The sequence below is a fragment of the Neodiprion pinetum genome, chromosome 5 (genome assembly GCF_021155775.2).
Source record: "Neodiprion pinetum isolate iyNeoPine1 chromosome 5, iyNeoPine1.2, whole genome shotgun sequence".
NCBI lineage: Eukaryota > Metazoa > Arthropoda > Insecta > Hymenoptera > Diprionidae > Neodiprion > Neodiprion pinetum.
Window position 1 is genome coordinate 22,816,457 of NC_060236.1, and position 21,722 is coordinate 22,838,178.

At 40.6% G+C, this 21,722-nt stretch overlaps 5 protein-coding genes and 1 long non-coding RNA gene across 15 annotated transcripts; 3 read left to right on the top strand and 3 right to left on the bottom strand.

The window, feature by feature from the left end:
• The first annotated feature begins 1,433 nt into the window (after positions 1-1,433).
• On the top strand, positions 1,434-5,625 carry LOC124219213 (Coiled-coil domain containing protein 39). The gene is made up of 11 exons (XM_046626492.2): positions 1,434-1,929; positions 2,003-2,428; positions 2,492-2,713; positions 2,809-3,000; positions 3,056-3,271; positions 3,338-3,721; positions 3,793-4,047; positions 4,142-4,624; positions 4,705-4,917; positions 5,002-5,302; positions 5,392-5,625. The coding sequence occupies exons 1-11, from the start codon at positions 1,834-1,836 to the stop codon at positions 5,514-5,516; spliced, it is 2,913 nt and encodes a 970-aa protein (XP_046482448.1). The 5' UTR covers positions 1,434-1,833; the 3' UTR covers positions 5,517-5,625.
• Positions 5,626-5,863: 238 nt separating this feature from the next.
• On the bottom strand, positions 5,864-10,221 carry LOC124219234 (uncharacterized). The gene is made up of 3 exons (XR_006883353.2): positions 9,902-10,221; positions 6,084-6,523; positions 5,864-5,989 (listed from the first exon to the last, which is right to left on the bottom strand). It is a non-coding gene; the product is annotated as an uncharacterized lncRNA (long non-coding RNA).
• Wdr59 (WD repeat domain 59) lies at positions 6,742-13,237 on the top strand. 5 transcript variants are annotated; one of them, XM_046626487.2, is made up of 20 exons: positions 6,742-6,890; positions 7,016-7,065; positions 7,135-7,270; positions 7,326-7,539; positions 7,615-7,748; positions 7,960-8,109; positions 8,202-8,361; positions 8,453-8,532; positions 8,670-8,736; positions 8,820-9,028; positions 9,108-9,371; positions 9,449-9,602; positions 9,675-9,871; positions 9,961-10,094; positions 10,168-10,365; positions 10,425-10,551; positions 10,989-11,018; positions 12,101-12,261; positions 12,388-12,641; positions 12,734-13,237. In XM_046626487.2, exons 1-20 carry the CDS (start codon positions 6,765-6,767, stop codon positions 12,871-12,873), a joined length of 2,985 nt encoding a protein of 994 aa, XP_046482443.1. In that variant the 5' UTR covers positions 6,742-6,764; the 3' UTR covers positions 12,874-13,237. The 5 variants fall into 5 exon arrangements, with proteins under 5 accessions (XP_046482443.1, XP_046482446.1, XP_046482445.1 ...); XM_046626490.2 differs by having other exon boundaries at positions 12,388-12,484; XM_046626489.2 differs by having other exon boundaries at positions 7,366-7,539.
• Positions 13,232-16,017, bottom strand: LOC124219222 (uncharacterized). The gene is made up of 8 exons (XM_046626511.2): positions 15,831-16,017; positions 15,432-15,539; positions 15,137-15,346; positions 14,561-15,052; positions 14,402-14,471; positions 14,139-14,301; positions 13,598-13,834; positions 13,232-13,496 (listed from the first exon to the last, which is right to left on the bottom strand). Exons 1-8 carry the CDS (start codon positions 15,855-15,857, stop codon positions 13,469-13,471), a joined length of 1,335 nt encoding a protein of 444 aa, XP_046482467.1. The 5' UTR covers positions 15,858-16,017; the 3' UTR covers positions 13,232-13,468.
• Positions 16,018-16,222: 205 nt separating this feature from the next.
• Positions 16,223-19,260, bottom strand: Ahcy (adenosylhomocysteinase). Its single transcript, XM_046626512.2, has 7 exons — positions 19,071-19,260; positions 18,453-18,643; positions 17,503-17,844; positions 17,213-17,428; positions 16,867-17,093; positions 16,621-16,786; positions 16,223-16,482 (listed from the first exon to the last, which is right to left on the bottom strand). Exons 1-7 carry the CDS (start codon positions 19,096-19,098, stop codon positions 16,351-16,353), a joined length of 1,302 nt encoding a protein of 433 aa, XP_046482468.1. The 5' UTR covers positions 19,099-19,260; the 3' UTR covers positions 16,223-16,350.
• A 55-nt stretch (positions 19,261-19,315) lies between these two features.
• Positions 19,316-21,072, top strand: LOC124219230 (THAP domain-containing protein 1-like). Of its 6 annotated transcripts, none has more exons than XR_006883350.2 (5): positions 19,316-19,622; positions 19,839-20,081; positions 20,149-20,324; positions 20,542-20,638; positions 20,870-21,072. XR_006883350.2 is itself a non-coding variant. In XM_046626529.2 (5 exons), the coding sequence occupies exons 1-4, from the start codon at positions 19,561-19,563 to the stop codon at positions 20,623-20,625; spliced, it is 579 nt and encodes a 192-aa protein (XP_046482485.1). In that variant the 5' UTR covers positions 19,316-19,560; the 3' UTR covers positions 20,626-20,638; positions 20,870-21,072. The 6 variants fall into 6 exon arrangements, 3 of the variants coding, with proteins under 3 accessions (XP_046482485.1, XP_046482487.1, XP_068992170.1); XM_046626529.2 differs by having other exon boundaries at positions 20,528-20,638; XR_011177136.1 differs by lacking the exon at positions 19,316-19,622 and adding an exon at positions 19,632-19,731 and having other exon boundaries at positions 20,528-20,638.
• Positions 21,073-21,722: the final 650 nt, after the last annotated feature.

A 21,722-nucleotide genomic window follows, 5' to 3' on the forward strand; every position in this document is an offset into this window, starting at 1 on the left:
CAGTGCTGTACTCTCCGCATGTGTACGTTCAGCGAGCATGCACGTGTACCTATACAGTTAACGTTACACCCAATCCGACGACGTCAATTTCATACCTATACGCAGTATGCTCAACGTGGTGTTGACGTCATCATCGTCCAGGGTTCATGTTCCAAAATCAGCGCAAGATGTACAGTATGCACGTTTTACACAGGGTGGCGATCAATTGGCTCGAACAAAGTCACTCACTTTTTCTTTTCTCGGTTTTCTCAGTTTACCGGACTGCCGCCTGCACCCCAAGATGTGTTTCTCGATGATGATGAAGTTGGTAACGTTACTGTAGCGATGCATGTTTAGGAAAAATCGTTACTTCGCACCTTCAGGGATATCTGAAATTAAGTAAACCGTGATAAATACAATATACTCATATTTTGCAAAGCCAAAGCTCCTTGAAAGTCATTATAATATTGCGCGGTAATGATTTTTTTCCTGATGTTGAGTTACGGTAACGTTAACGTTACTAACTTCAGCCTCATGATTTCTCGTAGGTGTATAACTTGGACAGAACGGATGTATACCAGTTATACGATTCGATTTTGTCTAACATATATCGACGCAAACGGAGGAAAAAATAATATCACATTGATATCAGGTACGACGAAATGATGACAACGCGAGGCTGAATACGATTAGAGGAGGGAACGTAGTAGAGGTAGAGAAAAAAAAACCACGTCCGTCCTACAGCCCCGTCGTCGTGCCTTTTACGTACAGGTGTATAATAGGATATCTTACACCGCAGGTCTCTCTGCAAAGTTTGCTTTCCGGTATTACGAGACTTGGATATCAGATTATCCACTCCGTCATCCCTTCTCCTCATATTTTTGCGAATCCCGCATGTATGAATGATGCAAACGTGGCAGCAGCGCTCCACGCGGTTCAACCCGCGAAATTAAAAGTCCCGCAATACTTGTCAATTTCTTCCAGGGGGAAATACTAACGTGTAAGCATATACCGAGTGCGAGCGGTGTGTCGAGGAGAGAAATTAACGGTTCCATGAGGACTTGCGCGTCCGCTACGCATGTACGTATACATGCATACCGACCAAGTAGTTCTTCTATGAAGCCAACTCCAAGGAAACGTCCTAGCTTCGAACATGTTGTGAAAGCTTGTAAAGTATCGAACGTCACAAGTATAAAATTTAAGAATCGGTTGTCGGATGTACCGTAAGATAAGAGAAGGTGGTGGAAAAAATATGTTAACATTTTCAACACACAGCCTTACGTGTGTGTTATAGGCTCAAATAACGTTCGTAAATAAGCAATTTTTATTTTCTCAAGAAACTTAAAATTACTCGAATATCTTACAGATTAAGAAAATTCTCACGTACGATACGAACTTTTACGGGGTAGTGAAGAGCGCCGTATCTGATAATTATCACCGCTTCAAATTCACCAATGGAGGTGATTATTCGAATAGTAGTTGTAAAAATAAAGAGAAATAGGAAAAAAAAAAGTGATTCCTCGCTAATAAAATATATCCTGGATTACTTTCAACGGCGACCCCATTTTCCACCCTGTCCGTGAGATCGACGAGCTACTATAGGTGGCCACATAATAAGCAATGTATCGAGTGACATCTGTGTTCAAGTGAAAATGATCATCCAATTCCTCCGCTTCGGTGACCGCATCGTATGTTGCCATCTATCGTCGTGTGCCCAAGCTTTGGTAGGAAGGTTGCCATGGAAATGAGCGACGCTTGACTTCTGATGTCGGCCTCCTTCCTTTCCACAAAAGAAGGGTGTTTGGTTTTTCCCACAACTTTGTAAATTGCAATTCGAATGAAAAAAACTGCAACATGGCATTAATTCATGATGTTTTGACGGAGCTGGGTTGGGGTGATGGATTTCACGTGCCTGTTGCTAACGAGGAGAACAAAAGGCTCGAGGAAGAGGTACCTGAGTTGTTCATACTGCTAGTAGCGGAAACGAAACGCCTACCTTACTATCACCTGGAATTGTTAACAGATCGACAGAAAGACAAAGTACAAAAGCTCGCTGAGCCTTGAGCTGGACTCCGTCACCCGGCGTATCGATACGATAAAGAAGCACATTGGAAATGTCGCCCTGGAACATGAGAACAACCAAAAATTGCTCACCGCTCACTCCATGCAGCTGGATAGCGAGGATCACTTGTTCAGGTTGTGCAATAGCACAAATTCCAAGTTGTGTCAGGAGGTGAGGCAATACGACAAGGAGCGGAATGATGTCATCCAAAGGATTCAGAGTAAAAAATGTGAGCTGAGTAAGCTCACGGAGAGGCTTGAGGAACTAAAGAAAAATGCCAAGTTTGATAAGGACCAGCTTGTTCAATGGGAAGAGGCTTTGAGGCGGGGCCAGGAGGACAACCAGCTTATTGAACGGTATATGAAAACTGATAGCCAGAAGTTTAAGGTGGGTGTTTGGGTGGGTTTCTTTTAAAAATGTGAAAAACACTGCAACACGAATTCTTTATAGGAACTGGAATTGAGGCGGCAGAAACTGCAGACACAGGTAGAATGTTGCCGGCAAACCGTCGTCACTGCTGTCAATGGTGTTTTTGAAATGGAGAATGTAATGGACAGGACAGCCAGGCTGTACGGCGACGCCTTGAAGGAACGCCAGCAGCTCATAAGTCAATGGACACAAAGCGTACTCGTGCTCAAGCAGAGGGATGATGAAATTCACAAGGCCTTGAGGGTCAGGTCGACGTTGCTATTTATACACATTCGTATCTTTCACCCTGCTTCAAACACAGACATTCTTTACTTCTTGTCCCTTCCTTGTTAGTGCAGGAAATAGATAAGCTACGGGAAGTGGCTAGAGAAAAAATGGAGGTGCTGCAGGAGTCTGAGAAGTTTATCGAGAACCAGGTCAAGAATAACAAACTGCTCGAGGAACAAATCAGACAGCTGGAGAAAAAACTCGTTGCAATTAAAGACGAGCGATTGAGGCTCTCCGAGAATTTTAATACGTATACAACAGAGGTGGGTCGTAATTTTTTAACAATCTTTCACATTGAAATTTAAAATTGTATTCCAGCTTCACATGTACAAGAAAATACTGGCGCATGCGGCGCAAAGGACAAAGAGTGTGAGGGCGAAAAGAAAAAGGGCACAGGCGGAAATTGAGAACAGAAATAGAAAATTGGAGGAGTGGCGAAAGCAGATACAAGAGCTGAAGGAGACTTATGACGAAATAGATGATCGGAGAACTAACATAGCAGAGAGAACCAAGCAACTCGAGAATATGATTGAGGTAATTAATATATGGAATTTGATGTTAGACAACAGATTCAAGTATTTTCTTTCCTTATCTTGGCAGAAGGAGGAAAAATTCCAATCGCTCATCAATAAGGAAATTAATCGAATCCAAGGAATGAATATGCGGAGCACGAGTCAAATATCTGAGCTTGAGGGCGAGATAAAAACATTGGAGCTACAAATTGAGAATGAGAGGAAAAAAGTTGAAGTACTAGAGATTTTGCATGTCAAAGAGAGACGAAAATTGAAAGAGAAAATAGATTCTGCCTATCATCGTGACTTTGAGATACAAAAGGGTCGGATGAAACTCGGACACCTCAGTGGAGCCAAGCAAGACGGAGCAGAGTTAGAAAAGAAAGAAAAAACGATAGAGGAATTGGGAAAATGTTTGACTGATAAAAATGACCTGTTGAAGCTTCTTCAGTCTCAGATTAAGACTCTGGAGGTAAATTTCAAGTGTGCAATTTACCACCTTTGATCTGAAAACAATTCCTTACAAATGCAACAATATTTCAGCACGACATGAAGAAATTATCGACTCATATAGCTAATGACGAAGCGCAGTTAAAACTGCTGAAGAACAAGAAGCAGGATCAAGTGCTGCTTATGGAGGGAGGTGAAAAACACTTAAAAGTAGCCAGAGCTCGAAACGAGGAGACCCAAGTGAACGAAAACATACTTAGGTTAAGAATTTACCAAGCGGAACGAACTGTATCGAATATCAACAACAAAGTATACAATTTGGAGAAGTACAAACTTGAGATACAAGCGGTGAGTGATTGTTACTAGCAACGTCAAATTTCTAGTTTTTTGTCTTTATGTTTATTCATTATTAATCTGTAATTTCATGTAAAAATTGTATCAGACAATGCAAGAGAGAGAAGCTGAAATAAAAGCTCAGAAGGAAGCCCTTGCCATGAGAAAAAAGACAGCCAGCACAGAGACGTCAGAATTACGCATGGCGATCGCCGAGCGCAAGACGCGTATACAACAGCTACAAACTAGGTACGACAAACTGATGTCTTGCTTGGGGACGACAGCAGACGGGGAGCCCTTGACAACAACTTACATAAAAATTAAAAGCGCGCAAGAGAAGTATGCCCTTCAAGAGCAGGGGGACAAACTTGACGAATCGATTAGAAAAACTGAATGTGAGATTCAGAGTATGGAGAACACGTTAAGGATTGTCAATGCGTCCAATGATAAATATAAAAAAAGTTTGGGGCTAGTCGAAGAGCGAGGACCCGAGCAAATGGAGCAGGAAAGATTGGGCGAGGAAATGTACAATGAGATGGAACGCTTCAGATACAGAAGGGCACAACTAGTACAGGCTAAGGCCGACATAGAGGTGAGCTAAAAATTTTCATATACATATACAATTTGGTAATAACTCTACATTAAATGGCAATCCAAATAATATTTCCACAGGTAATGAAAGATAGCTATAAACAGCTATTGGAAGACATAGAGAAGGCAAATGACAAAGAGACATGTAAAAAGCGTTTTCTGGAAACCCTGAAGCATCAGGTAAGCGATCAGCTGGAAAAGCAGTTGAGGGCTGACAAAAGCCTTCACAAAGTATACAAGGACATTCAAAACAAGAAACTCTGTGCCGATGATAGTTTGATCCTGATGCAGGAGGTAAGAATTGACTGATGATTTGTTTCAAAGGTATAGACAGCTGCCGCATAAACCTGACGATGCAATATTTTGAAAATTTCACAGAAGGATATTGCAATTCGTGAACTTGAAGAGCAGAACGGTCTTGCCCTGCAACACATCACTGAGCTCACGGTTCGTCATGCCGAGGCTGAGCCCTATATAAAGAAATTACTGTCGGACAAAAATATGGTACTGCCCTGTACCAACTATCTCAAGCCATCACCAACATCTAGTCGATGCCACAGCAGCGCCAGTTCCATATCGACTAAAATGGCAACGAGGAAGAGCGAAAATGTGTTTTCAACATTGTGTCCATCGACAGAGAGTTTGGGATCCATTGTCAATATACAGGCAAACTTTGAGGGTTTGTTTTCACGTTTCGTTCTCATCTAATTCGCCTGTTTCAGTACAATTCGTTGCTTTCTTAGTAGTTTAAGAATATTTGAATTACAGATACAAGTTTACATGGAAAAGCTAAGAGGTGCACAGACCCTAGTACACGGCCTAAGAAACCAATCTCTCAGTGTAGCACTCAGTCCTCGTCGAGTGGTAAATCCGGTCTAGCTAAAAAAAAATGAACAAACGTTCATTTTTATATAATCAGAGATAAAAATTATCGATATATACACCGTGGAACTACAAACTTCTTAAATGTATTCTTAAATTGAAAATAAATAAATAAATATACTTCAGCATTTAACAATATATTGGTGCATCGCTTTTATCCTCCTCCTCCATGAAACTGGGTCTAGTATAGATACTTGAGACTTTCACCATTGAGTTTTATTCATAGCTGGTAGCTCCATTGTGCTTTATGATTTTGATATTGGATTAGAATCGATCTTTCTTGACTTTTTTTGTCTCGTGGAACAGGGTCGAGATGAAAAAATCACAATGATATTGGAAAGAATTAAGTATCGGAAGGTTTGCAAGATGCTGCCGCGATTGTTAACGCGCATGATTTTAGTGGAAATAAGATTTCACGTTACTGTTGATAGCAGTTGGCTCCCACGACGTCCGTGATTTGCGCCGGTGTGTCCACTCTCAATCACTAAAAATGCACGTTGTCAGTTAGAATTTCAAACTTACTCGAAACCGCAAACACAGCAAGGATTACTTATATCGCGCGTACAAACTTGACTCACTCTTTATTATTCCAACCTTTTGGTTAACCATCTCAGACACTCGGGGAATTATGAACTCAATGTTTGTCACTGCTGGCTGATATTTACACACCATTATAGACGTATTATTACGTACACGGAACATTTACCATTAGCAAATCTTTCCGAACTCGGGGAAATGGAATCCGCGATACCTGCACAGCCACATCTGACAGTTAACCTGATATTCATTCGCACGTTTGAATAAAGGTTTATGTAGGTATATTCTGATCAATGCTAAGCCCGCTGTTCGTTCCAAAAGCTCACGAAATTTATTCGAAACAACGCTGCGTTGAAGCCGTCACGGATAGTCGCCATTTGAAATTCTGCCGGCAACTGTTTTTTCAATTTTGAATTCATCGAATAGCGATGCATGTTGCCAACCCTACGGATGTTGAATGATGACCGCGAGTTCTTGAAGTCTGAAATATGTAATTCTAAAATGTTCAAAACCAAAATAATTAAATTGGGAAGTGTACGTTATGATCATTTAAAAAAGAACGAAATGTAATTATATTTGTTTTTTGCTTTGATTGTAACGTAAAATGACACCCGCAAACTGTACCAATCCAATACCAATCGAGCCTAATTCATCCCATTACACAGGGATTCTGTCATGCCGATCAGATAGTGCTGCACTCTGTCACAAGTTTAAATATTTACATGCGTACACAACGATTCATTATAACCTCAAATTTCATCAAACGATGTCGAGGTCCCCTGTCATTTCTGAAAATGTCAAAACGTTGGGGTAGCGATTATGTGGTCGCCGAGCACCGGGATTTGCAGGTAAGCCAAGCGACTCGCGTCGCCCCCACTAAAAAACTAACTCAAATTAACCACGGTTGCTCAAGATCTTTGTAATCGAGCTTCGCCCCAAACCTCAAATAATTAGCTTTCTCCATATGCACCAGGCCAATACTATGGCGGTTGACACAACCGGGAGCTTCGTTCTTCTGGCCGGGTGAGTTTCAATGCTTTCGACCAGATTACTATAAAGCCTCTCAAATATACCGATTCATTGGCTCTGCAGGCGAAGATGCTTTGCCGTCAAGCACCTGGACGAAGGCACGGACACCCTGCGAAAATTCCAACGTCAGAGCAAGTACGAAGTTGGCTCTGCCGAATGGAATCCCAACTCTCAGAATTGTCACCTTTGCGCTATATCCGTAAGTAGAAAAAGCATCGATAAATAAGGAGAGGCTCATTGTTTTCTTTCTACAGAGTAACAACAGAGTCGAAATACTCAATTTTGTTGGTGGAGATGGACGTGATCTCACAACGACGCATAGCCTCAGAGCACATACGCGTGTTGTTAGCGACTTGAACTGGCATCCCACTGAGCCTGACATTCTCGCCTCGTGCAGCATAGACACATTCATACACATTTGGGACATTAGAGATCAGCGTAGGCCCTGCTTGTCGCTATCTGCTGTTGGTAAAAGTCCCAATTTTGTTTTTATGTTTCAACAATTGTTACATAATAGTTGTTTGATGAAAAATCTCATTTTAGCCGGAGCATCTCAGGTCAGATGGAACTGTCTGTCCCCACACATTGTGGCCACTGCGCATGATGGCGACATCAAAATATGGGACCAGAGGAAAGGGAATAGTCCGATGCAGTACATAGCTGCTCATTTAACTAAGGTATTAGTTTGGTTTTCTTTCCCAATTATTTTTGTGTGAATGCTTATAAACCGAGGACATTGAACAGGGGAAACTGTAACTTGTGTGGTGCTTGGTTTAAAATGTATAGCACGAATGTCCGAATGTTGTGAATTTTCACAATCGTTTCAACAATTTTCGTATTATTTACTGACTTGGTACATTTGGGATAAGTAGCCTCTTGTCTTTCAAGATACATGGCCTGGACTGGTGTCCTTTTCAACAAAATCAATTGGCGACTTCTAGTCAGGACTGTACAGTGAAAATATTTGATGTCAGTAATCCACGAAGAGCAGAAAGCATTTTGACGACAAGTGCACCTGTGTGGAGAGCCAGATACACGGTAAAATTTAATCATCTGTATTGCTAGCTGTATCAAATAATTGCAAGAAAGTCGTGAAAGATTTTCAAAATCTCATTTACGTCTGCTTGTAGCCATTTGGGGAAGGTCTGGTTACAATAGTTGTGCCACAGCTCAGGCGAGGGGAAAATAGTCTGCTACTGTGGAACACCTCGAATCTTACAGCTCCAATTTACACGTTTATAGGGCACACTGACGTTGTGCTAGAGTTTCAGTGGAGGCATCAGAAAAAAGGTATTCCAAGAGGGGTTTTTGCAGTAAAATATTTGATTGCGCCGTATTAAATAATGTCAAAGGGCAACAATAACTTATTTTCCTATCGCAGCACCGAATGACTTTGAATTGATAACTTGGTCCAAAGATCAATGCCTGAGAATATTCAAAATCGATCCATTTCTACAAAAGGTAATCACTATAATCATCATATAATTCAGTTCATAACTCTGTATTGCGAATTCACAAAATCTAAGACTCATGAAACAACGATGTTGCTACTAAAAATTACTTATAACACAAATAAAATCAATCCTTGCACGTTTTAGCTATGCGGACACGATTTGGATGATGGAACATCTGTCTATACTCCGTACACAGAAGACAATAACCTGAGTGAGTGTATCGCAAGCTTCAAGTACGAAATTATGAGGAGAATCGCTATTGTATTTGCAATGACTGGCTAATAAAATTCTCAGGGACGTTACGTTCTATGCAACAGCTCGAGCTTCAAGATACACCGACCGACAGAGAAATGAATTTTGTCATGTCAAAAATTGACGGAGGTAAAATGGGCATAGAGTCGCTCACTTATTCAACAAGCGACAAAGATGTTTTATCGCCGACTCAGCCGAAAACGTTACAGCAAGAATTTTCATTGATCAATGTGAACATTCCAAACATTGAGGTAAATTTACTCGTGATTTTTGCATAGTTTCGATTATTTCCAGACTCACTTGTAATGTATTCTGTGTTTCGCATCTCAGGTGAACGCTATGGATGCAGAGCAACGAAGCTGTACGGTCACAGCGTCAAATAAAAATTACAATGTTATATTGAAAGTAAACTTTCCTGGTAATTACCCATACAATGCGTCACCGACCTTTCAATTCTGTCCTGGAACAACCATAGACAATACAGCGATGGCAAAGCTCTCGAAGGTACTGAAGCAGACCGCTCAACAACGAGTTAGGAAGAATCGATCCTGCTTAGAGCCCTGTTTAAGACAGCTGATCACAACTTTGGAACAGGTATTTCCTTTTGATTTGGTTGTCGAGTTCTCGATTTTTATCATTTGAAGATGATCAATTTCATTCTGCCTAAACAGATGTGCGTCAGCGACGAGACTGAGGGTAAACATCTGGGATACAGGATGCCACATAGTGCTAACTTTCTCAATACGACCGGTGCCATATTTCCAAACTACCAGGATACCTACATTCCTTTTCCGCGGACTTCAGGTGCTAAATTTTGCTGCGTAGGTAAGGAGTTCTCAAGCCAGGGTAAAAACAAGGGGTTAAACCCGTATTTTAATCTACACCAATCTTTTCTAGGAATACTAGTTTGTTTTGGCCGAACGCCGTACGCCAGAAGGCCGTCCATAAAGCCGGAAAGCGTAACGCCGCGAGCTCTCTCGGCGTTAGGATCGGGAGTCGGTAGCAGTAGTCATTTTCCCCACGTATATCCGGCTTATTCACAACCGAATGCAGCTGACAACATATCTATAAGCTCATTCTACTTTCACGAACGGGTAAACTTGTCATCATTTGTATATACTTACATAAAAACTTTGCCAGTAACTTGGAACTGTTTCTCTCGTGACGTCTCATCTGCAAATAGAGAGGGTCCAGACGTAGTTTGCACCCATCGACCAGGCTCCACTCGAAAACACCTAATAAAAATCATCCGATGGTTACAATCTATGACGCCTCCCCATTGTTCTTTGTTAACAAAGAACTCGCTGAAAAGTACATGTGAGTTTTTTATCATTTGTATTGAGTATTTGAATCACGAAACAATAAGAATAAAGCAACACCCCCACTGTAGCATCAATATTACAGACATTCCTGGAATGTGTCAGTATAATGCCGGAGTGGCAGCTTTGCTTGAAAGACCGGACCTTGTTCAAGCTTGGTGCCTAGCCGCACTCGTCATATCGCAGCCGATGCCCTCCAACCTCTCCTCAAACGATATCGAGACTCCGTGGCCCTTGCATCCATTTGGTCAAAACTTGATCCATTCTCTGTGAGTTCAGGATTCAAGATTAGGCAGACCCTTGATGATCAACTTTATTCGCTTTTCAGTATACAGCATTACGCCAGCCAGTCTGATATACAAATGGCAGGCATGCTGAGCTGCACATTTACTTATCGTTCTGAAAATCAAGATGTTGGGCAGGGACGTGCAGTGAGCAAGTCTGTAAACGTCAGTGTAAGTAAGACACAATATTGTTTTAAGTGCCAAGTAGACTATACAACGACTTGTGATGAAAAATTCAATTGGCAGGTAACTACTGTGTAAATTATCATCGTCGCCATTATAATTATTACGGTTGTTTTTATTATTATTATTGCTATTTTTATGATGCATGCTTTGTGCATTGCTAACGAAGAAAATGGCTATCAAAATCTATAAATGAAGATTTTGTATTTTCACTTAGACAGGCATTCTCTATCGTTTTCTTTTCTTTAATTTTGATTTGATCTTCCCTACCAGATTGCCAATGCTGCTACTATTGCTGCTCCCCTTGCTGCTGTTTGCGGTGCTTTCTTGATTCCTCTGTCCCTTTGCTTTTGCGTAGTGTATAACAATTTGTCTGCCGAGCATGCATTGCTTATCCAACTGACATTTTATTATCTCTGTTGTAGAGGCTTTCCACTGGGAAATGGTGGCAGAAGGTAAAGTATAAATATTATTCTTTAGCGTATCTATAGATTTGTATCAACGACAGCTTTTGGTTTGCAAATTACTCTTCTTTGGTTCTCGGAGATAAAAATTCATATCTTCCGCTTCGGTTATCACACCAGGGCTTACAGTATGTTGTGACTGATTAAAGTTTTCACCTGTGTGTGTGCGTGCGCGTGTGTTTTGACAAATATTAAGCTAATGCAAAGAATCTATGCCTTGCTGAATTCGTCGACTTAGAGCTTCGATTAAACTAAGTTTTCTGCTTTTATTTGGGTACGTAGATACATTCTAGATGTAGTTTCCATTTCTCTCGGCAAATATCCCAAAAAAATTTCATGACAATTATATATTGACGGTGAAACATGATGTAACAAGAAGCGTTACCGTGACATAACTTGTAACTCATGTGTAACAAGTTATGCCCCACTCAAAGGTTTGTAGCTCTGATATGACATTTACGTAACATGTGGCACGCATTACGTAATAGCAATAATGTTTTATTCCTAATATTGCAAGGTATACTGATGTAACATTGATGATTGACTGCTACATGGCTGCTACCAGCCTCAATGTATGTATGCATGTACATTGGCGCTACATAACATGGTAATAGCCACTAAGGCACCCTCCACCTAGCAAGCATAGTTACTTTGAAGCAGTGTAACGGCAATGGAACGGGTTGTTACACTATGATAATTCGGTATTTTAATGCATATGTACGTCAGAGTTTGGTAGCGTATATTCGATAGGCTTGTAGTGTACTATAGGTTGCTGAAAAAAAAGGGCCTATGATGTTTTTGAAATTCCGCCAAAATAAAGGTACAGACATGCATACATGCATTTCGTTAAAATATGATACATGAGTTTGCATGCACCAAAGAATAATTAATATACCAATTGATAATATTTCATAGAGCTTGAAGCTTGCCAATAATTTGTTGCGTGTTCGCAGCTGTGGCACTCGTTAATTTTCTCTTACCCTTCGCTGTAATAAATGAATAAGTATTATACCTGTGTGTATAATAAATCTTCTACTCGTCATTCAATTAACGCTCAAACATGACAATTTTAGCCTGGCGGTTCACCGTATCACACAATACATCCTGCAGATACGACGCTTGAGGGATGGAATTTCCAAAATCTCAAACAACATAGGTCAAACTCGTGGTCTGAATCTCTCGACGACCTTAAATTCGTTCAAGAAACATTGGGTGATCCCGTCCGAAACATTAGGTGACAATTTTCAATTATTAAAGAAGTAATGTCTTGTAGAGAAAGAAAACAATCGAAATTTCTCCCACTTTGGGACAAGGATGAAACATCGTCATTCGAAAGCTAGCACGTACTTCTCTCTTTCAGGTTTCTTGATGAAAAAAACACCACCCTCTACGATAGCTATAAAAAAGCATATGCTGAAGTCCTGCATAGTTGGAGGCTCCTTGATGCCAGGGCACAGGTACTAAAACACGTCAGTGTACCACCGATCGATTCCCACAAGGCTGTAGAGTTTCAAATTGAATGTTATATCTGCAATAAATCTAGTCGTGGTCCACAGTGCAACAATTGCAGGCAGTTGGCATTTCAATGTGCCATATGTCACATATCCGTTAGAGGTACGGAATTAATTGTACAGCTTTCAGTTGTGACATTCACTCTGATATTCTATGAAAAAATCACCTAAACACAGTACTCATTGATATTTCAGGACCCAGCAACGTGTGTGTAGTTTGCGGACACGGAGGTCACACCGAACACTTGGCCGCTTGGTTCACAACCAAGACACTGTGTCCAACAGGCTGCGGATGCTACTGTCTCAACGAGAGCACTACCCTCATGAAAATTTAATCACCATTACACTATTACATCGTAACCTCGCACCAGTCTAAAAGTTATGCAATCCCGAAACAATCGACACGTTACATCGCATGTTCTTTATACAAACCATGCACGACATCACCTAATAGCAAACGGCGGTGAGGGGGAGGAATTTGAACAAGTTCCCCATTTTCTCTACATGGACCATTAGCTTCCTCGGCTTGGTTTGTATAAAATCGGTATCGTTTGAACATGGCTATTATAAGTTAAGTAGAACAGTTTTGGGCATGTATTACCATTGTATACAATTATATAATTATTGCGAATTAGAAAAAAATACTAAGATCTCGATGTCGACCACGGCTACAAAATATAGATAGGCATCAAATTATTATTTGTGCATTTTTTATTAGCAATCAAGTTTTCAACGGTACATGAATAAACTGTACAGTTTTAATTTCATCCTTCAACTCTTACACGTAGGTCTTTGCACGGTAATTGATGCTCATAAAAAATAATCCTTACCTTAAGATGTAATTTCTATATTCAATATGGCTAGAGGTATGCGTGTGCGAATTGCTGTGTCAATCATGTCCCCAAACTGGCTGTCGATCTTCATTTCACTCTACAGGCGCGTTGTTCGATTATAACAGCTACAAAAAATCCAAGAAATTAATTGTCACTGCCATCCTACCTAGTTCAGCTGCAACGCCATACAAAAGTATATACAAACATACATAAAGCGTGAGTCTACCTTTCAAGGAGTCGCCGTTTCAGCTCAGGTGGGTATGCAACATATATGTAATGATCGGGTGTTTCAGCACTCCCTGCGGAGGGCGTGTCTTGTCCGGGTTCCAATTTCCCTTTGCTATCTTTCTTATTTTGGTCAACTTTCGAACCATGCTGCGGAGACGTCATTTCCTTGTTCCTATTGTTGTGTGGTGAGTGCGAAATCCCTGACATTCCATCAGCTCTCATTTCATGCACAGAACTGTCATAGGAAATTGATTACTTGCACATTCACAATATATGAACTAATGGCCATTATTAAACTGTATCAGTTTGATATAGAGCATTTACAGAACTGACAGATTGACATCAAGAAAGCAAGGATTTTTCGTGAAACCCTTGACGTATTTTGACAATCCCATCCATTGCTTGGATCAAATCGAAGCGTTGCATTCGTATAAACTTACTTAACGGAATTGAAGAAAGTAGTGCAAGCAAACGAACCGGAAGGAAAAGTCTATTATAAATCTAGACTCTCCTTGGGATTCTTTTTATTAATTACTTACTCAAATAATATCCAAATGATGTAATAGCACATTGACATTCCCAGTGATAAGAGCATGGCTAGTATGAATAAGAGATGCCACGGTATCTGACGTTGCTGTCTGCGCGTATCTTCCCAGTATTTTTCGCATGTCAAATACCAGCAAACGGCTCGATTGAGTTCACCTGTTATCAAAAAAACAGCGAAAAGCAGAGTGAAACGCGTTTTAGAATTTTAAAAGAACTTAAAAACACTGCTGCCCAATCGTGGCATGAAACCACGCACCTTCAACTTCCGTGAAATCTTGAACGGACAGATTAACAAGCAATCCTGCGATGCAGTCACGTACCAGAATCTGAGGGGAAAGAAAATCAGCGTGGTAAGGGAGTATGAAAATTGATATGAAGAAGTTGTAAAAAATGTATAAATTGTTGGTATTAGTACCTCACATCTTATTTTCAATTTCAAAAGCTCCTCAGGCTTGCAGTTTGATTTCAGTTTCTGTAGCTCGGCGAGCCGCTGCTGATTTCTATCGATAGCTGGTAGAGCCGAGTCGACGAGATGATTACTGTCACAGATGTCATGTGTCTTATTGTTTTCTTCATCCTCAGAACCGATCATTTTCTGCTTCTGATGGTTAATGGTGAAATGATTCTCAGGGGTATCTCGCCTGTCGCAGTAGTGATGGAACGTTCCTCTGTTAGTGCCACCGCTGGTCTGCGACTCTTGAAACTTGTCACCGAATACCCTAGCCAAGTCTCTGGATCCGGTTGAAGGAGCTAGCGTTGTTTGACGAGCCGTCGTTTCCCTCCATACCTCGATGTCCGTATTGATGGTACTCGAATCGTCTATTGATGACCCCTCAAAGTCTTGAGTTATCAGAACGTCGCACCTCATAATATCGCAGTAGTCGGCTAGACAGACAGCATCCTCTGCCTTAACAAGGAAGATACTAACGTAAATAAATGTAGTCAACTAGCAATGATAGTACAGTTAATAACAATTAACATCTGTACTGACAATGTTGATGTCGCCTTTGTGTCTATTATCAAAATGCATGTCCAGGTGACGCTCTTCGTAAAATGATTTTCCGCACAACCCGCACGTCCATTGGGAAGGTCGATGCTGATATTTGGCCGCCTGTTGAGGGTGAAATATGTCTCTGGTTCTATGGAACGGGCACTCGAGGGGCAGCTCGACTTGGTATTTGTTCAGCACGGGGATCCATTTCTGTAAGAGGGGAAGTTTGCGATTAAAAATTGAAGCTGATTAAAATAAGGAGAATAACAAATTCAGCCAGCCACTCCTCCTTTACCTTTTGTACTATCCTCCGTACCACCGAGGCACTGTCTCGAGGGCATGATATTTTGAAAACACTCGGCCCTGGCCATGGTATTTGACACAGCAGCAGCACTGCCAATATCTGTGAATCATGCGAGGTGATATTTATTCGTTTTCTCGTTACACGCATCTCATTATCCCTGAATTGGGAATTGAAGAAGGTAAGTGGTGAATTGGATTCCGTCGGGTCGCGTTGCGGTGCGGAATGAAAGAACAGAAAAGGTTGCTTTTTTTCGCAACCCTGCATAACACAGGTCGGGAATTGATTTTTTTTCCTTTCCTAATTTACGCCGCTGTGACACGGATGTTGCGCGTGATTCTGCCGTGCGTGCAGTTCGATCGAAAACTTTTCTAAAATATTTTAAATTATTACCTCCGCGTAAAGGGATTTGGTCTTCATTCATATCCCATGTAGAGAGCTCCACTCCACGGAATCACCTAATCGTCAAACTGTAATAAACCGTCGAGGAGAAATTTTCTACATAATATCGCGGGAACGCGCTCGTTTACCCCTGCAGTCGTAGTGCGGTACGATTTTAGAGGAACCTCCCCTTCCACCAGGACTCCCGCGGACGCAAGCGCCTTCATTAGCCTTCCGCGCGTGCATCTGCACCCGCGCACTGCGTCCCCGCGATCCTTACAGCATCAGTCACATTACTTATGAGAAATGAATATTTTTTTTACTTTACCCGACAGTGCGGTATAAACTAATTGTAAATTAAATCAGGACAATGTGAGGGTGGTACAGAAATAACAGACGAAAAATATTTGAATCGCTCGTTTATTTAGTCGCCCTCAGTCAATCCAAGACACTCCTATAGTTTGTTTCAGATCAAAATCCGCACTTTTCATCTTCCGACTCGCCGTTTTCTTCTTTCTCATCCCTTCGCGCTTCAGTATCTGTAATGGTCGGATTTGTATGGGCCATCGACGGGGATGTCGAGATATTTGGACTGGTCGGTAGTGAGTTTAGTCAACTTCACGCCCAGGTGGTCGAGATGCAGGGCGGCGACTTCTTCGTCGAGCTGTTGGTAGGAAAAACGGGATATAGGTAACTTTCATCGTCAACGGTATGCCGTGATTGATGACAATGACGATATAAACAATGATTGAAAACGTTGAAGCAGAAGAAAAAACCGTAACGGTAGCATCTTTTCACTCACTTTCTTTGGCAACATGTGGACACCGATTGGATACGAGGTAGACTTTGTCCAGAGCTCTATCTGGGCTAGGACTTGATTTGTGAATGAGGTACTCATTACGAAACTCGAATGCCCTGTCGCGCAACCCAAATTGACTAGTCGACCCTCCGCAAGGAGAATGACATGCCTAAAAATATTTTGCTATAGAATATTGATTTGCTACTCAAATCAGAGATGATTTTTGTTTCTTAATTGGGCAAAACGAACCTGCCAGTGCTCAGTTCGTAACGATCGACCTGGGGCTTGATGTTTACTTTTGATTTCGCGTTTTTTTCCAGCCAAGCGACCTGGATCTCGCAATCGAAATGCCCAATATTGCAAACAATAGCATCCTCGGGCATATTCAAAAAGTGTTCTCCTAGAATGATATCTTTGCATCCGGTTGTAGTCACATATATCTGTCCCTTTTTCGAAGCTTCATTCATAGTTGTGACCTGCAATAAAAGAAATTAATAAACAAATTGTATCGCTCATCTGATTACCCAACAAGACAAAACTCTGGTTATTTAATCGAGAAATCCAAAGACGCCAAATCCAAAATTTCCATATTCACCTCATAGCCTTCCATTGCCGCTTGTAAGGCATTGATGGGATCAATTTCTGTTATTATAACTCGACCTCCAAGAGCTCGTAAACTTTGTGCGCACCCCTTACCAACGTCACCATAACCTGCAACTACGCACACTTTTCCAGCCAACATAACATCGGTTGCTCTCTTGATTCCATCGATTAGAGACTCCCTGCATCCGTACAAGTTGTCGAATTTACTCTGTGAAGAAACATCGATCGTGATTGCTACCGCGCTACGTTAAACACGTTTTAATTGTCTTCTGTTTTCCGTACCTTTGTAACAGAGTCGTTGACATTTATCGCAGGTACTTTGAGTTTTCCGTCTTTAAGCATGCGGTAAAGATTGTGAACACCAGTTGTCGTTTCTTCCGAGATGCCAAGGCAGTCTTTCAGATATTCAGGGAACTTGGTGTGCACAAGATTGGTCAGATCTCCTCCATCGTCTAGGATCAGATTCAAAGGCTTTCCATCTTTGAATACCAGGGTTTGTTCTATACACCACATGTATTCTTCATCCGTTTCACCTTTCCATGCATAAACTGGCACGCCAGTCTTTGCAATAGCTGCTGCTGCATGATCCTGTGTGCTGAAAATGTTGCACGAGGACCATTGTACCTGAAATCACGAAGTAAGGATAATAAGTGAGAGGTTGTCAAGTTGCATAAAGAAAAAGAAGTTATCACAACCGAATCAGTCGTGATGTAAGATTAGTAAAATCATTTGACGAGCGAATAACCTCGGATGCATGAGTTAGAAACTCCTTGAGCTCTGGCGTAACAAATTACCATTTATCTTACTATTGAGCAAGCCAAGTCGTATTCAACTGCCTGGGGTCATGGATACACAGATAACGAATCATTGGCATAATAAATCATTGTTTGTTTAAAATAGATTATTTTAAAATTCAGATTAGATCACGAAGGCTTTTATCTGCAAGAGAAGGTATATTCTTTCTATAATTTACATAATTTCTTTCTTTTATTCTTTGTCCAACATATTGACATGTACAATTCTTTTCTATGCCATTGTCAATGTTTGTGTATGGATCTTTTGAGTCGTGATATAAAAACTCAGCAACTGCATGTGGTTTCCAGAAATTTAAACCTCCCTCATGCAGCATAGATAAATACAATTGAAGCTTTCTGTAGAGTTAAGAAGTAACGCAAATAGCGAATTCTTGTAATCAAGGATTCAGAATAGTGAATTGAGAAACTATACTCTACCTCTGCGCCAAGTTCAGTCAGTGTTTCGATTAGCACTGCTGTTTGTACAGTCATGTGAAGGCATCCGGCAATCCTCGCACCTTTGAGCACCTTGGATGGTCCGTATTTACGGCGGATGGCCATGAGTCCAGGCATTTCATTTTCGGCTAGCATTATCTCCTTCCTTCCCCATTCCGCCAGCGAAATATCCGCTGTAAATGCGTGAACAAACAATAAAGACTCCAATCACATAGCTATGGTATAATTTATATAGGAAATAGTGCCAAGGTGGCCTTAAGTACAGCTCGGCTGTTATACATTTTTCTCAATTTCGTGTTACGAGAGCCGCTCGCTATCTTTAACCGGCTCCTAATCAGCCGGCCCACGTGCAGCGCAACTAACCTAGATCTCGGTGAAATAATGGTTTACGCGTATTATTGGCAAAGCCGGAAGATTGACAGAATAAGTGTCGCGTAACAAATAGATAATGAAACAAGAGGGTACAAGTTTATCAGAATTTATGGTGAACACGGCGTTCTTATTTTGTTATCATTCTAGGCTAGCAATTCTTAATTCACAAGTTATGAGTGTGTATGTATGTACATACGTAGATATTGTCTTCAATGTGATTAAACTTACCAACTTTGTACAATGGTTTTGTCGCCATTCTTACAGATATTTTGGGTTTATTTTTACAATAGAAATAAAAAATTAGCTTGATAAGTAAATGATTTTAAGTATTTCTGTGAGCACGAAACCCGCCGGACTATCAAACACTTTGTATGATTGTATGTCCAAAGGAGCGCAAGCCCTACGCGCAGACGACTGTGCAGACGGTGGTAGACTGTGGAATTCTACTGGTTATCAGACTTCGGTGGGTGGCTTGCAACCCGCATCATAGAAGAATAAGGCGATAAGTACTGGGTATGAAGATAGAGTCGAACCACTGATATATATATACACTGGATTGGATTAAGCCATGATTAAGCGTGGTGCCGTCACGCCAATTGAACGGTAGCCATTTTGTACAGATTCTTGTCACTTCAGATATATATATATATACGTGATATATGTATGTGTATATAATCGATGGCGATGGAAAATTACAGTAACAATTATTGAGGTAACAATGAGTACCTGCGTTTTTTGCAAAACAAAGCAATCAAAATATAGTGGGCGATCATTTCACAAGTGAGTATACAACGCTGAAGCGTTCTGCAAATGATAACTTGCAGAGGTTATGTCAGCATACGAAGTATTTACTAATTATATTTAACGAGTATTATAACGTACGAATCGTGTCAGTAAAAATTCACAATATTTGAATTATGAACCGATCTTATTATAATTGAAATTGAAAACTCGGGTATTATTGACTCAGGGATTAAATTATAATTCGATATGTAGATTTCCCGTGAAAGATGTGTTGCGCCTTCAGCAGTGGTTAAAAGAAATGAAGAGGAAGGACTGGAAGTCAAACCGAAATAGCACATTGTGTTCAGCTCATTTTGCAAATGACTGCTTTGATAGGACAGGATTCCTAATTACATTGAAAAAGAACAGTGTACCAACTATATTTGACAACCCAAAATCAAAGTGTTCATCTTGTCACCGATTAAGGGAATGTGGACATGGCTATTCATTGTTCAAGTAAGTACCGTTACTCAATGCAACATAACGTGTGAATTAATAAATTTAAATTCTGCATGTTATGTAGGTTCCCATTGGATGAACCTGATATTATGAAGCAGTGGATCGCAAATATAAACATTGGACCGTGGTCTCCATCAAGTGATAGCTTTCTGTGTTCCGACCACTTTGAACCCTCTTGCTTTCAGAAGAAAAGTAAAAATTATATAACTTTACGAAAAGGCAGTATCCCAACGTTATTTGGTAAGATCTGAAACTATTAATCCCTTTTAGGTCAGAGAAAACTCAGTGTGCATAAAGACACGTTGATGTGATGCACTATTACGTCAATGCCGTCGAAGCGGTTAATTACCTACAGATTATAAAGTGCTCTGTTACAGAAAAATCGTGTGTGACACATTTCTGTGTATTTCCATTGTCGTTATTCATTAGTAACTTATCTGTAGGTGAAAACTTGCAGCTGACCGAATTTCAGGATGAATCCGATCGGCCCACCACAGTGAATGTAACCAAATTACATGATCACCTACACATTTGTACCTGATTTGCATGCTCAGGTATGTACATCTTTTTTATTTTCTTTTGATTGTGCTTGTAACTTTTTCTTCATGTGAATGGATTGTGGATTGATACTACTAATTATATTACGGTTGTGGTTTATCGCACGCAACTCTATAAAAATGCCTTAACGTTTGCAAGGAAAGTTTTATTCTCCATATTTTTGAATAAAGTTTTTACTCACCCAATTCGATATAATTTAATTCAAAACTTTTTTTACATGTCTTAAGCTCCACTTTGATGATCAATCGATGGTAAATGGATTCCCTAACGGTTGAATTAGTGTTATACAAATGTTTGAATAATCCGTATGGAATTCAGCCCACCATAGGATAAAGGATAATGGACGAAAACTTCTCAGAATTGAGGACTTCTTTTGAACATAAAGAAAAATCACGCTTAAATACAAGTTTTTCGTCATATTATTTAATGATCTTTTTCACCATATAATTGTAAATAATAATATACTTTCGAAAAAATGATTTGTTCTTCATTTAATGTATCAAACATTATTTTACTCGTCAAAAACTTTTTTGTGTGACGAATATATCGTTAGATCTAAATAGCATATATTACGCAGTTCAAATCTAGCGCGCATTTTGTGACAACTTTCTGTACAAGATGGCGGAAATTCAATTGTTCAATTGGACGCACGAGCTTACACGTAGAGTATACGGTAATATCCAATCCAGTGTATATATATATCAGTGAGTCGAACTCGTGGACCCTACAAGTCTATGGCCTACTCCCACCACCGTCGTTTCGAGCCTGTATGTCGACAGCACGGTCTTACATACAGGTCTTGCGCACTGGTCTTGCGACTCAATAGAATTCCAATGGTAGAGAGTGGCTCCTCTGTTGAAGAAAAATCCAGATGGAGCTGCGATCGAGGGATGCATCAACATAACCTACAATGTTTGAATAAGCCTTTGACGTTAGGATTCCACGCCCATGTGACGCGCGAGCGCGACTATCGTCATCCTTGTCGCACCGGGCATCCCTCGATCGCAGCGACGCTAGCGGCTTGACACGTTAAGAGGCCCACGTCGAAACTCAGAGTCGCAAGACCTGTATGTAAGACCG